Raw genomic sequence first — 13,646 nt, 5'->3', positions numbered from 1 at the left:
GACTCTATCTTGTGTTAAGGGAAAAGAGTTTAGATTTCCTTTTATCAGTTTATCTCTATTGCTTCTTGAATCTCATGTAGTTTCTGCTTTATGAAAGCGGTTAGTGTGTTATTGGGTGCATACATATTAACATCTGTTATAGGTCTTCATTATGATTCAGAACACTTGGCATTTTAAAGTGTCCTTCTTTTCCTTAGGAATTTTTTGCTTGAGTTTTAACTTTTGGTGTCAAGAGTGCAACCCCATCAGATTGACAAGTTTTTCACCATAAATATACACAATGTTATGTGATTATTATATCTATGTAATACAAGAGAGAAAGAGAGTTGGCAATGTTGTCTGTATACAGCAAAAAAATACCCCTAACATGGCAATGAGCACCAGACTGGCCCAAAATACTGGACATTGCAGGACAGGGAGATGAAAGTACAAGGTATGATAGACAAACTTAAATGTCTGCAGGTGCCAGGCAAATAAGATATAAAAATAAACTGGGCCGGGGAAAGTGGCTACTTATGCGTATTACCTGAATGTAAATGTGTAACATACATAGATGTGTGTGTGTGTGTGTGTGTGTGTGTGTGTGTGTAGGGGGCACAATAGTGAGTTGAAAATAATGTAACCTTTCAGAAGGAGGCAACTGGTATTTATCTTTAGAAGAGATTTGGTTTGTGGGTCTAATATTGCCTGATGATCTAATTTTTCAAGAAACATGAGAAATCAACATTTTAATATAAAGTACCTTGGTTTTTTGATGTTGGCTGAAAGCATTAAAGTACTGTGAAGCAATTTAAAACATGAAATCATATCTGTGCATCAGATTTGGCTTATGGCTTACCAACTTAGGAAGCAGGAGTATTTGGAAAGAGTGGGACCATAAAGAAGAGAGAATACAGACATTGATGAAGAAGCTTGAAATTTTTATTTAGTTTATCTTTTATATACTGAAAGCTGAGCATTTTTATGACAAAAGTTTCAAGAAGAAAATTCTCTTTCCCATCTCACAACTGTGGCTACCAGTCCTCCCCCTTATCTTATTAGAATGCAAATATGTTGTGATTGGAGTAATTTATATATACAAATTATATCACAGAGAAATAATTTCATTGCTATGCAGATTAGCAGAAGAAAAGAAATAGAATTCTGAATTATCATATTTTAAAGCTGATATTTTAGCACTATTTTGACAATGGTGTATTCAATTTATAATCTTTTGGTTATACAATATTAAAAGGAAATTTATTTATTTGCATGCAAGCAATATGGCTTTAGAATACAGCTGTTAAATTTACAGAACTTAAAATTTTAAACATCCCACATGGCTGGCAGGTGATATTGTGAAGATGATCTTGAGTAATGAATGACACACTTACTTCCTAGAAATTAAAAAAAAAAGAGAGCAATGATTATTTAACATAGTATAATATATAGATGATACAGTTAACTTAGCCAGAAAATGTTTCAATGATTTATTTTGATAAAGACTGTTCATCTTCTCCTTTTATGCATCTGTTTGTGTTTTAAACTCTTCAAATATTTACCTTCAAAGATGGCTTATCCTAACTTGTCCCTAGCGAGAAATATAAAGTGTATAGATAATTATAAAAAGTAATTACAACCAACCTATTACATACCTATTAATCCTGGCATTTAAATCTTACTTCTACACTTATTGCATCAAGTATTTAAATATCATATATACTGGTATTTTACTTTGTGCTATAGTTTCAACATATAGAGCAATTTGCAATATTATTAATATATGACCAGCTTAACATCTCCATACCTGTATTCCTAATGACTTGTCCCTTACCAACATTCAGGAAAAGTATTTGGAATCAGTGAGTGAAAGGATAAAATTGTAATGATCAGAAACAAATATAATAATATACTCTTGAATGATTCATAATTTTGATTGTATACCAAGAGAGTAAAGACTCTCTCCTTCATGTAGCAACAACCTATAGCAGTATGATAATACCTATGAAAGTTTTGATGGTTTCAGGAATGAACCAAAATACAGTCACCTGTCAGTAATTTTCGTCTGAAGCAACCAGTTTATAAAGTCTCGGGTAGCAAGACTATCGAGAACGGTATTCATCTCATCAGAGAAAGAGCCATCGGCGTGTCTGCGGCGGAGTTCTTCAACGATGTTGACTTCTGGGAAACTGAGAAACGGAGGGGTAAAATCAGCATTTGGTTAAACATTTCAAAGAAATGCTTATTGGTTGCCTGCTTCTGGTAACCTGTGTAAGGGTCACTGAGAAAACCATATGTTTCTATTTACAGAGGGCTTACCACAAAAAGCCTCATAACTTGAATGTCAGAAAGGGAATTAGGTAGACAAGTACAGAGCCAGGACCTGAAACAAAGCCCTTTTCTGTATTCCAGCTGCTTCTAAGATTTTAGTGTATTGTCAACATAAAACTTATTATTGAAACTATTGATTTGACTGTATTCAGATAATGGAGAAGGAAATGGCAACCCACTCCAGTATTCTTGCCTGGAGAATCCCAGGGTTGGGGGAGCCTGGTGGGCTGCCGTCTCTGGGGTCACACAGAGTCGGACACAACTGAAGGAACTTAGCAGCAGCAGCAGCAGCATATTCAGAAAAATATAATATATCCTATAAAACTAATGATGAGCAAAACAGCTTTGCCAAGTACAGTCTTAAGGGATTAAACCTTAGTCTATATTAGATATTTTCTCTGGTTTGTTTAACAGAATTGGGGTATCTCTTTAAAACACTATAAAATAATCTTGTGTGACTATTTTCCCATTGATTTTATAAATTTTATTGCTGCTGTTTTAAAAATCAGTGACAATACTAGTTCCCTTTTGTCTTGAGAGCTCCTTAAAATCTCAATACGCTTATTGAAAATCTCACTAAAGACATCCCCGATGGTCCAGTGGTTAATACTCTGTGTTTCCAACTTCAGGGGGCCTGGGTTGATCCATGGTTGGGAAACTAGGATCCCACACGCCATAAGGTATGGCAAAAAAAAAAAAAAACCCACTAAAGATAAAAATAGAGTGTAACATGAATCTCTTGATTTTCATAATTCAAAGTCAATCAAAATGGTCACAAGAAAATGAGATGGTCTGTTTGGTCTGTGGGTCTGTTTGGCTGTGGTAAGATCCAAGGAAGTACCTAAACGTCTTAGGCTCATTTTCAACTGTAATAATTTAATGATTATCTCTATGGTAGTCTCATAAAAAATGGAAACATCATTAAATAGATGAATGTTTCCACATATTTTTGTTTTGAACGTCATTTCATTAAACGTCTTTAGCTCCTTCCTGTCTTCATCGCATTTTTACCTGCGATGAAGTTTAACACATGAACTATGTGAATATTTAAAATGAAACTAAGTTTTCAGCATTATTTCTTCTCTTCCCTTATCCCTAGTTTTTTTGGACAGTCCTAATTTAAGCTTATTTTCCTAGTGTAGTTATCAGAAGTACTCTGTTTATCCTCAGAAGTATTCTGGACTGGTAAATTAATACCTAATTTTAACGCAACTAATAATGGAGGATAAATAGTAACCTGTGTGATGCTATCATTAATACTTGCTCTCAAAGATAAAACAGATGAGACTTTTATAAACTGTCTCCCACCAACAGGAGTTATTCCCTTACTTTGTGAGACTATATTAATGGCTTCATAATGCAGATCCATTTATGGATAACTGTAATCTAAGTTTTCAGCATCAAGCAAAAAAAAAAAAAATTAAGAATGTACAGACTTACTCTCGCCTTCCTCGGCCTTTCACCAGCCAAGCAATGAATTCCTTGGCAGCTTGGCCTTCCAAATAAGAACTTACATCACTGGTAAAGGTCCCTTCAGCATGTCTCTCAAATTCATCATGACGTTTGGCAATGTTATTCCTGAAAGAAATGTGAAAGTTAAATTGAAGATCTGTCTCTTTAGCAATATGGTTCTCACCTATAAGCAATGGCAGCTTCGGGTTCTGGATTCTGTGTGGAGGGGGCTTAGAGGGAGATTTGGGGAGATGAGGGTGTGTAGGAGACTCATCAGAAAGCTACATTAATTATTGGGAGTGAAGGTTGATGGGGGCAATCTAACGACAATTAAGGGAGGCTAAGCTCCCTCACTCCACCCAGTGACCCATTTTCACCTCTTCCACTTGTCTGTGTCATTAATTCTTAAAGCTGCCCTTACTTCAGTCCAAAAGTGTGAGGGTTATCTACTGTGCCATGCCATTTGCAAACAAAGCAGCAGCTTGTCATTTGTACATCTGGGGTCATGTGTGCGTACTCCGTCGCTCACTCTGGGACCCCATGGACTGTAGCCTGCCAGGCTCCACTGTCCATGGAATTTTCCAGGCAGGAATAGTGGAGTGGGTTTCTGTTTCCTACTCCAACACATGGGGGCAGAGTTAGTTTATTGAATCGAAGGAAAGCAAAGGAGTGTCACAAAATGTCATTGAAAGGACCACAGGATAATGGATTAAAGGAAATGTATGATGATCTAGCAGTGAGGAAAGCTAAAAGAATGACCTTACATCACCCTCACGTGTGTACAGAATGCCCCATGGAAGGGGTTGACCAGAAAGATGGTCAGCTGCTCCATCATATATAAGCCCTGGAAGGTTTCATGTTAAACACAACAGAAACCACCTGGGAGCTAGGATTATTTTACGTTCATTTGCCAAGTTGTGACATTGTCTCTCTAGAAATGAAGACAGTTTGCATTTTTTCAAATTTGCGATTTCTCCTGTTTCACCAATGCATGCTCAGTAGCTCAGTCATGTCCGACTCTTCGTGAGCCCATGGACTGTAACCCGCCAGGGTCCTCTATCCATGGAATTTTCCAGGCAAGAATACTAGAGTGGGTTGCCATTTCCTCCTCCAGGGGATCTGCCTGACTCAGGGACCGATCCTGCATCTCTTATGTCTCCTGCATTGGTAGGTGGATTCAATACCACTGAGCCACCTGGGAAGCCCCATCTGTAATCCTTAGCTAGAACTTCTGGTGTCTTCTTTGACCATGATCACCATCTTTCCTGTACTCTCCACTTTACGAATTTTTGGTCAACAATCCTCTTTAATTCTTCTTGCTGGTTTCTCTCTTTCTCTCTACCCTTCTCCATTCTATCCAGACAAATATATTCCCTTTTCCTGATATTTAGATTCCTTCAGCTACTTTGCATGCATAACTCCCTCCCTTTGTGGGCCACCCTCCAAAGAAATTGTGAAATTCCACCATCCCTGTGAAACCCTTGTGGCTGATTTCCTCCAGTAGCCTCATGCAGCAAAAACCCCAACACTGTCAAAGAAATTCAACATTAAAATGTATGCCTTACGATAGGCTTGTGTTCCTATGTGCCTTCTTCTCTCTTTATGCTGTGCTGCTAGGCTGTAATTTTAATGTGTATCTTGGATTGTATTCTACAAGAAAAAGACTGCATCTGTTTCCATTTCTCACCGTGATGAACTTGGCTAGAGGATATTTTGAATGTGATCATAGTCATGAGTTTGAACCCTACAAGAGAATGTTGAATTTGCTCTTGTCTTTTGGTCAGGAATTAGATTCCTAACCTTGCAGTTTCACAAAAGTCAGCTTTCAATTTTAAAATAAAATGGGCAACAGAGTAAATATTGCTAAGACCAAAGTTGGGAAAATTATTTAAAGTCTATGTCCCATTTGAGGGTAGGTAATGAAGGCAATGGCACCCCACTCCAGTACTCTTGCCTGGAAAATCCCATGGAGGGAGGAGCCTGGTAGGCTGCCGTCCATGGGGTCGCTAGGAGTCGGACACGACTGAGCGATTTCACTTTCATTTTTCACTTTCATGCATTGGAGAAGGAATGGCAACCCACTCCAGGGTTCTTGCCTGGAGAATCCCAAGGACAGCGGAGCCTGGTGGGCTGCCGTCTACGGGGTCGTTCAGAGTCGGACATGACTGAAGCGACTTAGCAGCAAGAGTTTTGAAGGGGTGATGGGTGGGACATGCAAAGGCATAATATGGAGGTTAGCACCACCAAGCTTAAACATTATCAGAATCAAATGAGTTTATGGGCATTATTTGATATGTATGATAACTTAAGAAAGTCAGGAAGAATTTTAGACATATTTAAGTAATACATTTGAACATACACTTCTGATGAGGTTCAAATTCTTACTTGTTTCTTTTGGTATTCATCAGCCACTGCACGAAATCCTGGGCACGCCTGGAGTCCAGGTACTTGCTGTAGTCACTGGTGAATGTGCCCTGTGAGTGGCGCTTGTCTTCACTGATCTGATCCGGATCGCCGAGCGGGTCGGTCTGGGGAGCTGGGAATGAACTGTGAAGAACAGCGATTGGTGCAACTACATCTCTCCTCAAGAGCAGATTCACTTGAGGAGCAGCTTCTCTACAAAATATGGAACCACATGAAGCTGGAAGGCAGGTTCCCCGAGCATTTTAGTTGGCAGTTCAGAAAGACCTTAATTTGCCATGGGAATCCCATGGTTTTACCAGAGTTGAATGTACTCTGATTTGGAATTCTAGCAACTGATTTTTCAACTGGCTTCTCTTTTTCTGAAATAGGATTAAATAAATCTTTTTTCAACAAATTCATCTACTCATTATGTTAATAATGCCAGAAGAGAGCAACACGCCTTGAATATTTTAAAAGAGTGAAGCGTCCCAAATCATTTTTGTTTGGGCAGCAGATTTATATTCCAAATTCTGTTTTGCATATATTGCTATAAAAAAGTAGCTCCATCACCTGGCTATGTGGCAGCTAATGGAAAGACAATTGAAAGTTCAGAGAAAGAAAAGAAAAAGCCCACTTGCTAATTTGAAACTATGTAGTGGATAAGCCACATGCCAATAATCAACAGTTGGCTGGCATGGCTATGTGGGGAAATATTCAATATGATTAAGACTCAAAATAGAAATGAGATACTATTTTTACCTGTCAAATTAGCAAGGATTAAATACCGGGGAGGATATTGTGAGAGGAGTATTTCTATAATGCCAGTGGGAATGTGCATGTGTATTAGTTTTCTGGAAAGCAAGTTGGCAAGATATTATAAAAAAATTTAAACTCATTCAAATCCTTTGACATAATTATTTTACCACTAGAAATAAATCCTCAGAAAATAGTAAGAAATGTAGGAAAAATGTTATTGGCAGGCTTTTTGTAGGAAAATTTGAAGAACACTTAAGTATTCAAAAGAGGACGGGTAGCTAAATAAATATTGTACATTTATAAGATGGAATAGTATGTAGTCATTAAATATCATACGTTTAATAGATATTTGTAATGTTATAAAAATAATCTAACAATAAAATGCTAAGAGAAAAAACACAATGCAAAGCTGTAAATGATCTGGGATGTATTTACATACAGTACATGCATATTGTCTATCATGAATGTACATGTAAAATTTCTTACTAATTTTATAATTAGTAGGAAATGATGTTATTTTTTAAAATAAAAAGAAAAAGTTGGTGAGAATAATTAAAATGATCTACCATGCAGTGTGAGTAATGAATGGACAGACAGGATCAGCCAAAGATTTCAAAGAGCTATCATTTCCCATGTATCATATTTTTCAACATTCCCCACTCCCTTGGTTATGAAATAACCTACTCCTATCTGTACTCCAGAAAAGCCTTTATCACAATGATACTTTAAACATCTGACAACTGTGCAGGGTGTTTATTCCAAATTACTGAGACCTATTGACTGGTCACAGTTATCTTGGGCTGTATAATAAGCATAGTGCTATGTCAGTTCAAATCTAAAGATTTAATACCTGGATTTCTCCTCTGTGTTCTGAAGGGAATGTTGCCAGCTGCCTTGTGCCAGCATTACAAGCAATCCAGCCACAAAGTAAAGGCTTTTCATTTTTGCTGCCTGTTGAAACACAGAGTCAAAGGAGACATAAAGACACTCAACCATATTTACAAGTGTCAGCTGAATTAGTTCAGTTTTGACTAAGTAAATATTGAGAGTAGAAAGAAAAAACTAGTCACCAATTCTATTCTGATTATATTTCTAGCTTAATATAAAATATTATATTTTTCTTGCAGTTTTTTTTTTTTTGGTGGCTAAAAAGAATACAAAAGATGTGTAGCACTATGAAACTTCTTCATTTGTGTAGGACACTTCTGTTAATAATTGGAAGGCTCATTTCCAGACTTGAAATTAAAAATGTCCATGATAAACATTGAAAATACCCACTGTAGATGATATGCTACATATGGTTAGCTTGAATGGCACCTTATCCATGATCCCACCCTCTTCACTATCAGTCTGGCTTTCAATTAATAGTCCTTCACTTCCAAGCGTTTACATTATACTGCATTTCAACCATCTTAAAGCAGCCTCAGGCTACAACTTGGCATACCAGCTGTCGGTTCAGATGTATTATTCATTTATATTTTAAATAGTGTAACTTGGTCTAGACTTTGTAATTATAAAGCGGCCAACAGATTTGAGGTATTTTAGGGTGCTTTGACCTGTTCTAAATTAAAGGAAAAAAATCATTTTAAAGACAAGCAATTTGCAACAAGAACTAATGCTTCTGGCAACTTGAACAATCACAACTAAGAAACTAAGAGATCACTGTCATAAAGAAAATTAATGCTTGCTTCTGAAGTCTTGAAAGTCCCCAGGTTGTTTTATAATTGGACTGAGTCCAGGATGTGTCATTCACTGCTAGTGACACCCTAGACCATGTTGCAAGATACCTTGCATCACAAGCAGATGCCCCGTGAGGCCATAGGATGCCAAGGACATGATGATGTACTGTGGATGGGGTGGGGTGGAACCAGCCTGAGTGCGGGGCAGAACGACCCCATAGGACAAGCACCTCTATTTTCTGAATGAAAACCTCAAATCCAGTGTTTGTTGTAAACTTCTCTCTGCTTCTTTCAAGTCTGACCATATTTACTTTGAGAAATGGGGATTTCAATCCAAGTTTGATTATACTTATTTGTTAAAAATTTGACTGAGTATTTTTAGCAAATGGCATTTGGTTTGAAATGAGTATTTTACAAATATTATCGTTTTAAACTATCAACCTTGTCTTTAACATCTTAGCCATACTTCCTATCTTTCTTTGGCACTAAAACATGAGGACTGTAAATACCTGGAGTGGTATTTTTTTTCCCCTTTGAAATATTGCCTTTAAGATTAAGTGATCAAATAGATAAAGCAACACAATAGGCATTACATGTTCATCCTTTATTTATCAATATTCAATTACTAATTTGGTGTGTTTCTGTGCTTCAGTTTATACAGTTGGCAAACTTTGGAAATCTTGCCCAATATATATGCAGGGTCTTTGACTGCAATTTTTAATTATAAATTCGTATTTTCAGAAACATAAAAAATTAAAGCAAGCATTCCTCTTTAGGATTACATCACTGTTGGAAAGTCAACTGAAAACTATAATTGCTTTCATGTAATGTCCCTAAAGGTTTTACAATATCTTCTATTATATTCTCTGGAGGCAGATATGGAACAGGTAGTTTCTGGGAGAGCTGGTATAAGAAACAACCATAGAGAAGTCAGTGTTTGAAGTCCTCCCCAAGCGGTAGAATATTTCTATTCAAATAAACAATTGATTTTTGAAACTTTATTTATTCATTGTGTAAAAGTCAACAGAATTGTGAAATATTTAAGTATAAGGATTTTTTAATACTGCTACTTGAGAAAGCAAACATTTGCATCGTTTTGTTATCAAAATCTTATTCATTAAGGAGAGACTTTCCAATTACTCTCCCACCCCTGCTTTAGCCTACAGAGAGAGTCTGCAGTTTAATAAAATCTATACATTTCCACTCAAATTTAAAAGGAGATGTGGTACCAATCATATTTCCTAAATAGGAAGTCTTTTGCAAAGATTAATCTTTGATCTAGGCAAGATGCCATATATTATATAGTATATCCCTAAGTATACTGGTGCCATAGGCCAAATAAATTCTTTTAAAACTGGCTAGATAATTGCTTCTCACAGGTATTAATTAGTATGTGTGAAAGAAAACATACCACATGGAACTTCCCTGGTGGTCCAGAGACTGTGCTCCCAATACAGGGGCCACAGGTTCGATCCCTGGTTGGGAAACTAAGATCCTGAATTTGACAGGGAGATGTGAAAACCAAGAAACACAAAAAACACGATATCATTTTCTCCACTGAAGATCTTTGTAAAATTGTTCCTTGTCCTTAAGAGTTTAAATAGGTACTTTAGAACATCTGATATTTTTTCTTAAGGTATTTACTAAAATTTCATTTTGGAATGTAGACGTTTTAGATAGTCTATTTATTACTATTGGTCCCCCAAACATAGTAATTATTAATCTGTGCTTTTACTCAGCTCCATCCACAGAATTCCCAATAACTGATGACATTTCTTCTCTGCCCTAAATATGCTATGTCTTATCTACAAAGAGCTGATTTCATGGACTTTGATTTTTTGATAGCCTTATCAGAAATTTGAATATTTGAATGATGATGTTGATTTTGCTCTTCTGGAAAACCATACGTTTTCATTGGTAAGGCTCAATTACTATTATAACCTCTTTAATGGGCACATTTCTGCTGTTTAAAAGGCGCCTTCTGTTCAAAATAGTATACACATTTATCGAATCCAAAGAAAAATAGCTGTTTTCCAAAATGTTACCACTGATTTTTAAAATACAATTTTCATTAGTTAAATTTTGTAGTAAGTGCCTTGATTTGCATCTTTGTTTTTCTTTCTATCTTATATCTTTTCATTGACTTATTTCTTTGACTCGCTTTGAGGCTTTATTATGTTAACGTTTATTTAAATGCATTTTACATCACTTTTTCATTTCAATTCTGCCCCACGTATTATAATAACAAAGTATAAGTTGAAAAAACAGCACTTTAATTCATAATACTTTGCCCCCTTATGAACACTTAACTGAATAGATGTACCCTAACTTAACTAACTGTACCCTAAATAGAAGGTACAATCTTACAATCACTCAATATTACTCTTACCTTCTGACACCAGGAGGTGGAACAGAGCAGGTGGAGAGAGAGTGAGCCCTCGTTTGGGTGTGCAGTGTCCTGAGCTCTGTAGCTGTGCACCAAAGCTTACTGCCTTTATATATTCTCCAGTGGTGTTTAGCCTTGCAGATATTACGCTGACAATATAAATTTTTCATCTGTGAATAATGGGTTTTTGTTACAAACGATTTCACTCGCCCACTCACTTCGCTCATCTGCATAATAAGCTTATATTGGGTGGGAACTCAGAAACCAGGAAACTTTTTATTTACTCTTGCTTTTTTTTTTTTTGGCTGAGAATGGAAAGGGAAGTTTGGAAATTCACCTTCACTCTTGATCAGGAATGAAAATCATTTAAGTACTCTGATGTGAATGTTTATGTTGCAGACTAAAGAATGTGAAATTATATAGTCCATGGCCAACCTCTTTGAGCATAGCCTTATTTGAGGGTCTTATAAGCCCTTCTTTGCTATTTAGTTATAATGAATTTATCTTAATAGAATAATCAATTCATTCTTTTGTCTACCCAAATAATAAATCACTCACTCAAAACATTAGGGATCTTCTCATCAACACTATGTGAAGTTAATTTGTATTATTTTGGTGAGGAATTTTAAAGAATATCAATTAAGACTTTTCAATTAAGAATGCCAATTAAGACTGTTGTTTAAAATGGGATTCGGGAAGAAAAGATAGAGCAAAGTGAGGATTAAACATCCAAGATGCTAATAAGACAAGGTCTAATATTTCTTTTTTCATCGAATGCATATTTAAAGGCTAACTCTATTGATAAGAGACCTGGACACTAATTTTCTAAAGAATGAGTTACTATGTATAGGTCATATTACTGAGCTTTGTGATCTGCCTCTTAAGACTTCAATATCTATGGGATTTAGCAGATATGAGTCTGATCACCTTAGAGAAAGGGGAAAATGGGAAATGATCTGGACAGACAGCATGAGACAGTGTTAGTGTAATTAGATTTTAGTCTGGCTGCTGTCAATAAGCTGTGTGGCCTCAGTCAAGTCACATACTCTGTTTAAGCCTCAGCTTCCTGTTCAGAAATGAGAGTGTTGATTAAATGAATCTTCTAAACTAAAAATTTGCTTTCATTCAACAAAAGCCTTGCAACCTTTGCTAACTAGATTCCAACACTCTAATATAATCAATTGCATGATGAAACTTGCACAGAAGTAAATCAGAGACAACTATAGAGGTAGTCCCAATGAACTTAAACAGTTCCCTTTGTAGATTGGACCCACTGTTGGATGTAGGGCTATTTAAACACCATAAGAGATCAGTTCTCTGTGAAATTAGGTAACCTCAGAAAGGGGCATTCATGCTGATAATTGCTGGTGGTATATCATTAATGTTAGCTTTGCTATTAGAAGTGTGGTCCAAGCACCAGTATAACCTGGGAGTTTACCAGAAATGCAGACTTTCAGGCCCAAGCCCAGATTTACTGAGTAATTTGCATTTTACCAAGCTTCCCAGGCAATTCATGTGAATGTTAAAAGTTTGAAAAGCACGACTGTATAAAATACCTGTCTCATTTTTTCACCTTCTCCCCGTGCTTGCTGGTGTTTTGACCTGAGGACTCCTTTCACCAGCAGAGGGGGTGAAAGAGCAGAGAACTGTGGCACACCTCAGGGCCGGGATTATCTCTCATACATCCTGTAATGAGTTGAAAGTGTGGATTAATTTGACATAGGAGCAAATTGTTCCTCCCTCTGGCCTCAATCCTCATGAGTATATCAGCTATATTTCTCTTAAATTGTTTGACATTCAGTTTTATTTTTTTCCCTTTGCCTCTTTGAATAGAGGTTTCTTACCCTCTCTCTGTCTCTGTCAGTCTGTCTGTCTCTCTTTCCTTTGCAGATGCTATTTGTTTGTGGGAGCAGCCCTAAGAAGGGGGCCCTGTGATGCTGTACGTAAGGGCCTTAACATGGCATCTGCATCTCAGTAAATTCCCTCTTCCAATAGCTCACCACAAAACTCCTTTTTAGCCCTCCACTCTACTTGCTTTCTATTATTTCAGAAGTGACTATCCTCACTTCTTTCAGGAAATTTCCTCTAGTGTCATCTATCTCTAGCCCAACAACACGGATTCTTGGGGGTCCCAATACCATTAATGACAAGCATTCTGAGAGTACAGAAGCACCAAGAGTCCAACTGGTGGCTCAGAGGTTAAAGCGTCTGCCTGCCATGTGGGAGACCTGGGTTCGATCCCTGGGTCGGGAAGATCCCCTGGAGAAGGAAATGGCTACCCACTCCAGTATTCTTGCCTGGAGAATCCCATGGACTGAGGAGCCTGTTGGGCTATAGGCCACAGGGTCGCAAAGAGTTGGACACGACTGAGCGACTTCACTTTTACTTTCTCCTCCCCTGGAAGGGGAACTCAGGCTCCCTCATGGACATTTTATCGTCAGAAATCTAAGACAAATATCAAGTGCCGCTTGGGCTAGGAGATCTTCTTCCAAGGACTGTCCCAATATCAACCTCCACTTGGTATTCAGTTCCTATCATTGTAGTTATTCAGGCAGGAGAAGTGGTGACCCTCTATTTATGTAACTAGTATTAAAAAGCTTGTCTGGGAGCAGGAAAGTCCTGGGAGATGTCATCTAGAGTTCTCCCATCAGGCTGTGTGG

At 37.2% G+C, this 13,646-nt stretch overlaps 1 protein-coding gene across 1 annotated transcript; it reads right to left on the bottom strand.

Moving 5' to 3' along the window:
• Positions 1 to 2,023: 2,023 nt before the first annotated feature.
• GCG (glucagon) lies at positions 2,024 to 7,866 on the bottom strand. The gene is made up of 4 exons (XM_069579459.1): positions 7,772 to 7,866; positions 6,148 to 6,309; positions 3,751 to 3,888; positions 2,024 to 2,168 (listed from the first exon to the last, which is right to left on the bottom strand). Exons 1-4 carry the CDS (start codon positions 7,861 to 7,863, stop codon positions 2,024 to 2,026), a joined length of 537 nt encoding a protein of 178 aa, XP_069435560.1. The 5' UTR covers positions 7,864 to 7,866.
• Between the last annotated feature and the right edge of the window lie 5,780 nt (positions 7,867 to 13,646).

The sequence above is a fragment of the Ovis canadensis genome, chromosome 2 (assembly GCF_042477335.2).
Source record: "Ovis canadensis isolate MfBH-ARS-UI-01 breed Bighorn chromosome 2, ARS-UI_OviCan_v2, whole genome shotgun sequence".
NCBI lineage: Eukaryota > Metazoa > Chordata > Mammalia > Artiodactyla > Bovidae > Ovis > Ovis canadensis.
The sequence above is the reverse complement of the archived record's forward strand: the minus strand, read 5'-3'. Positions and strand labels throughout refer to the sequence as shown.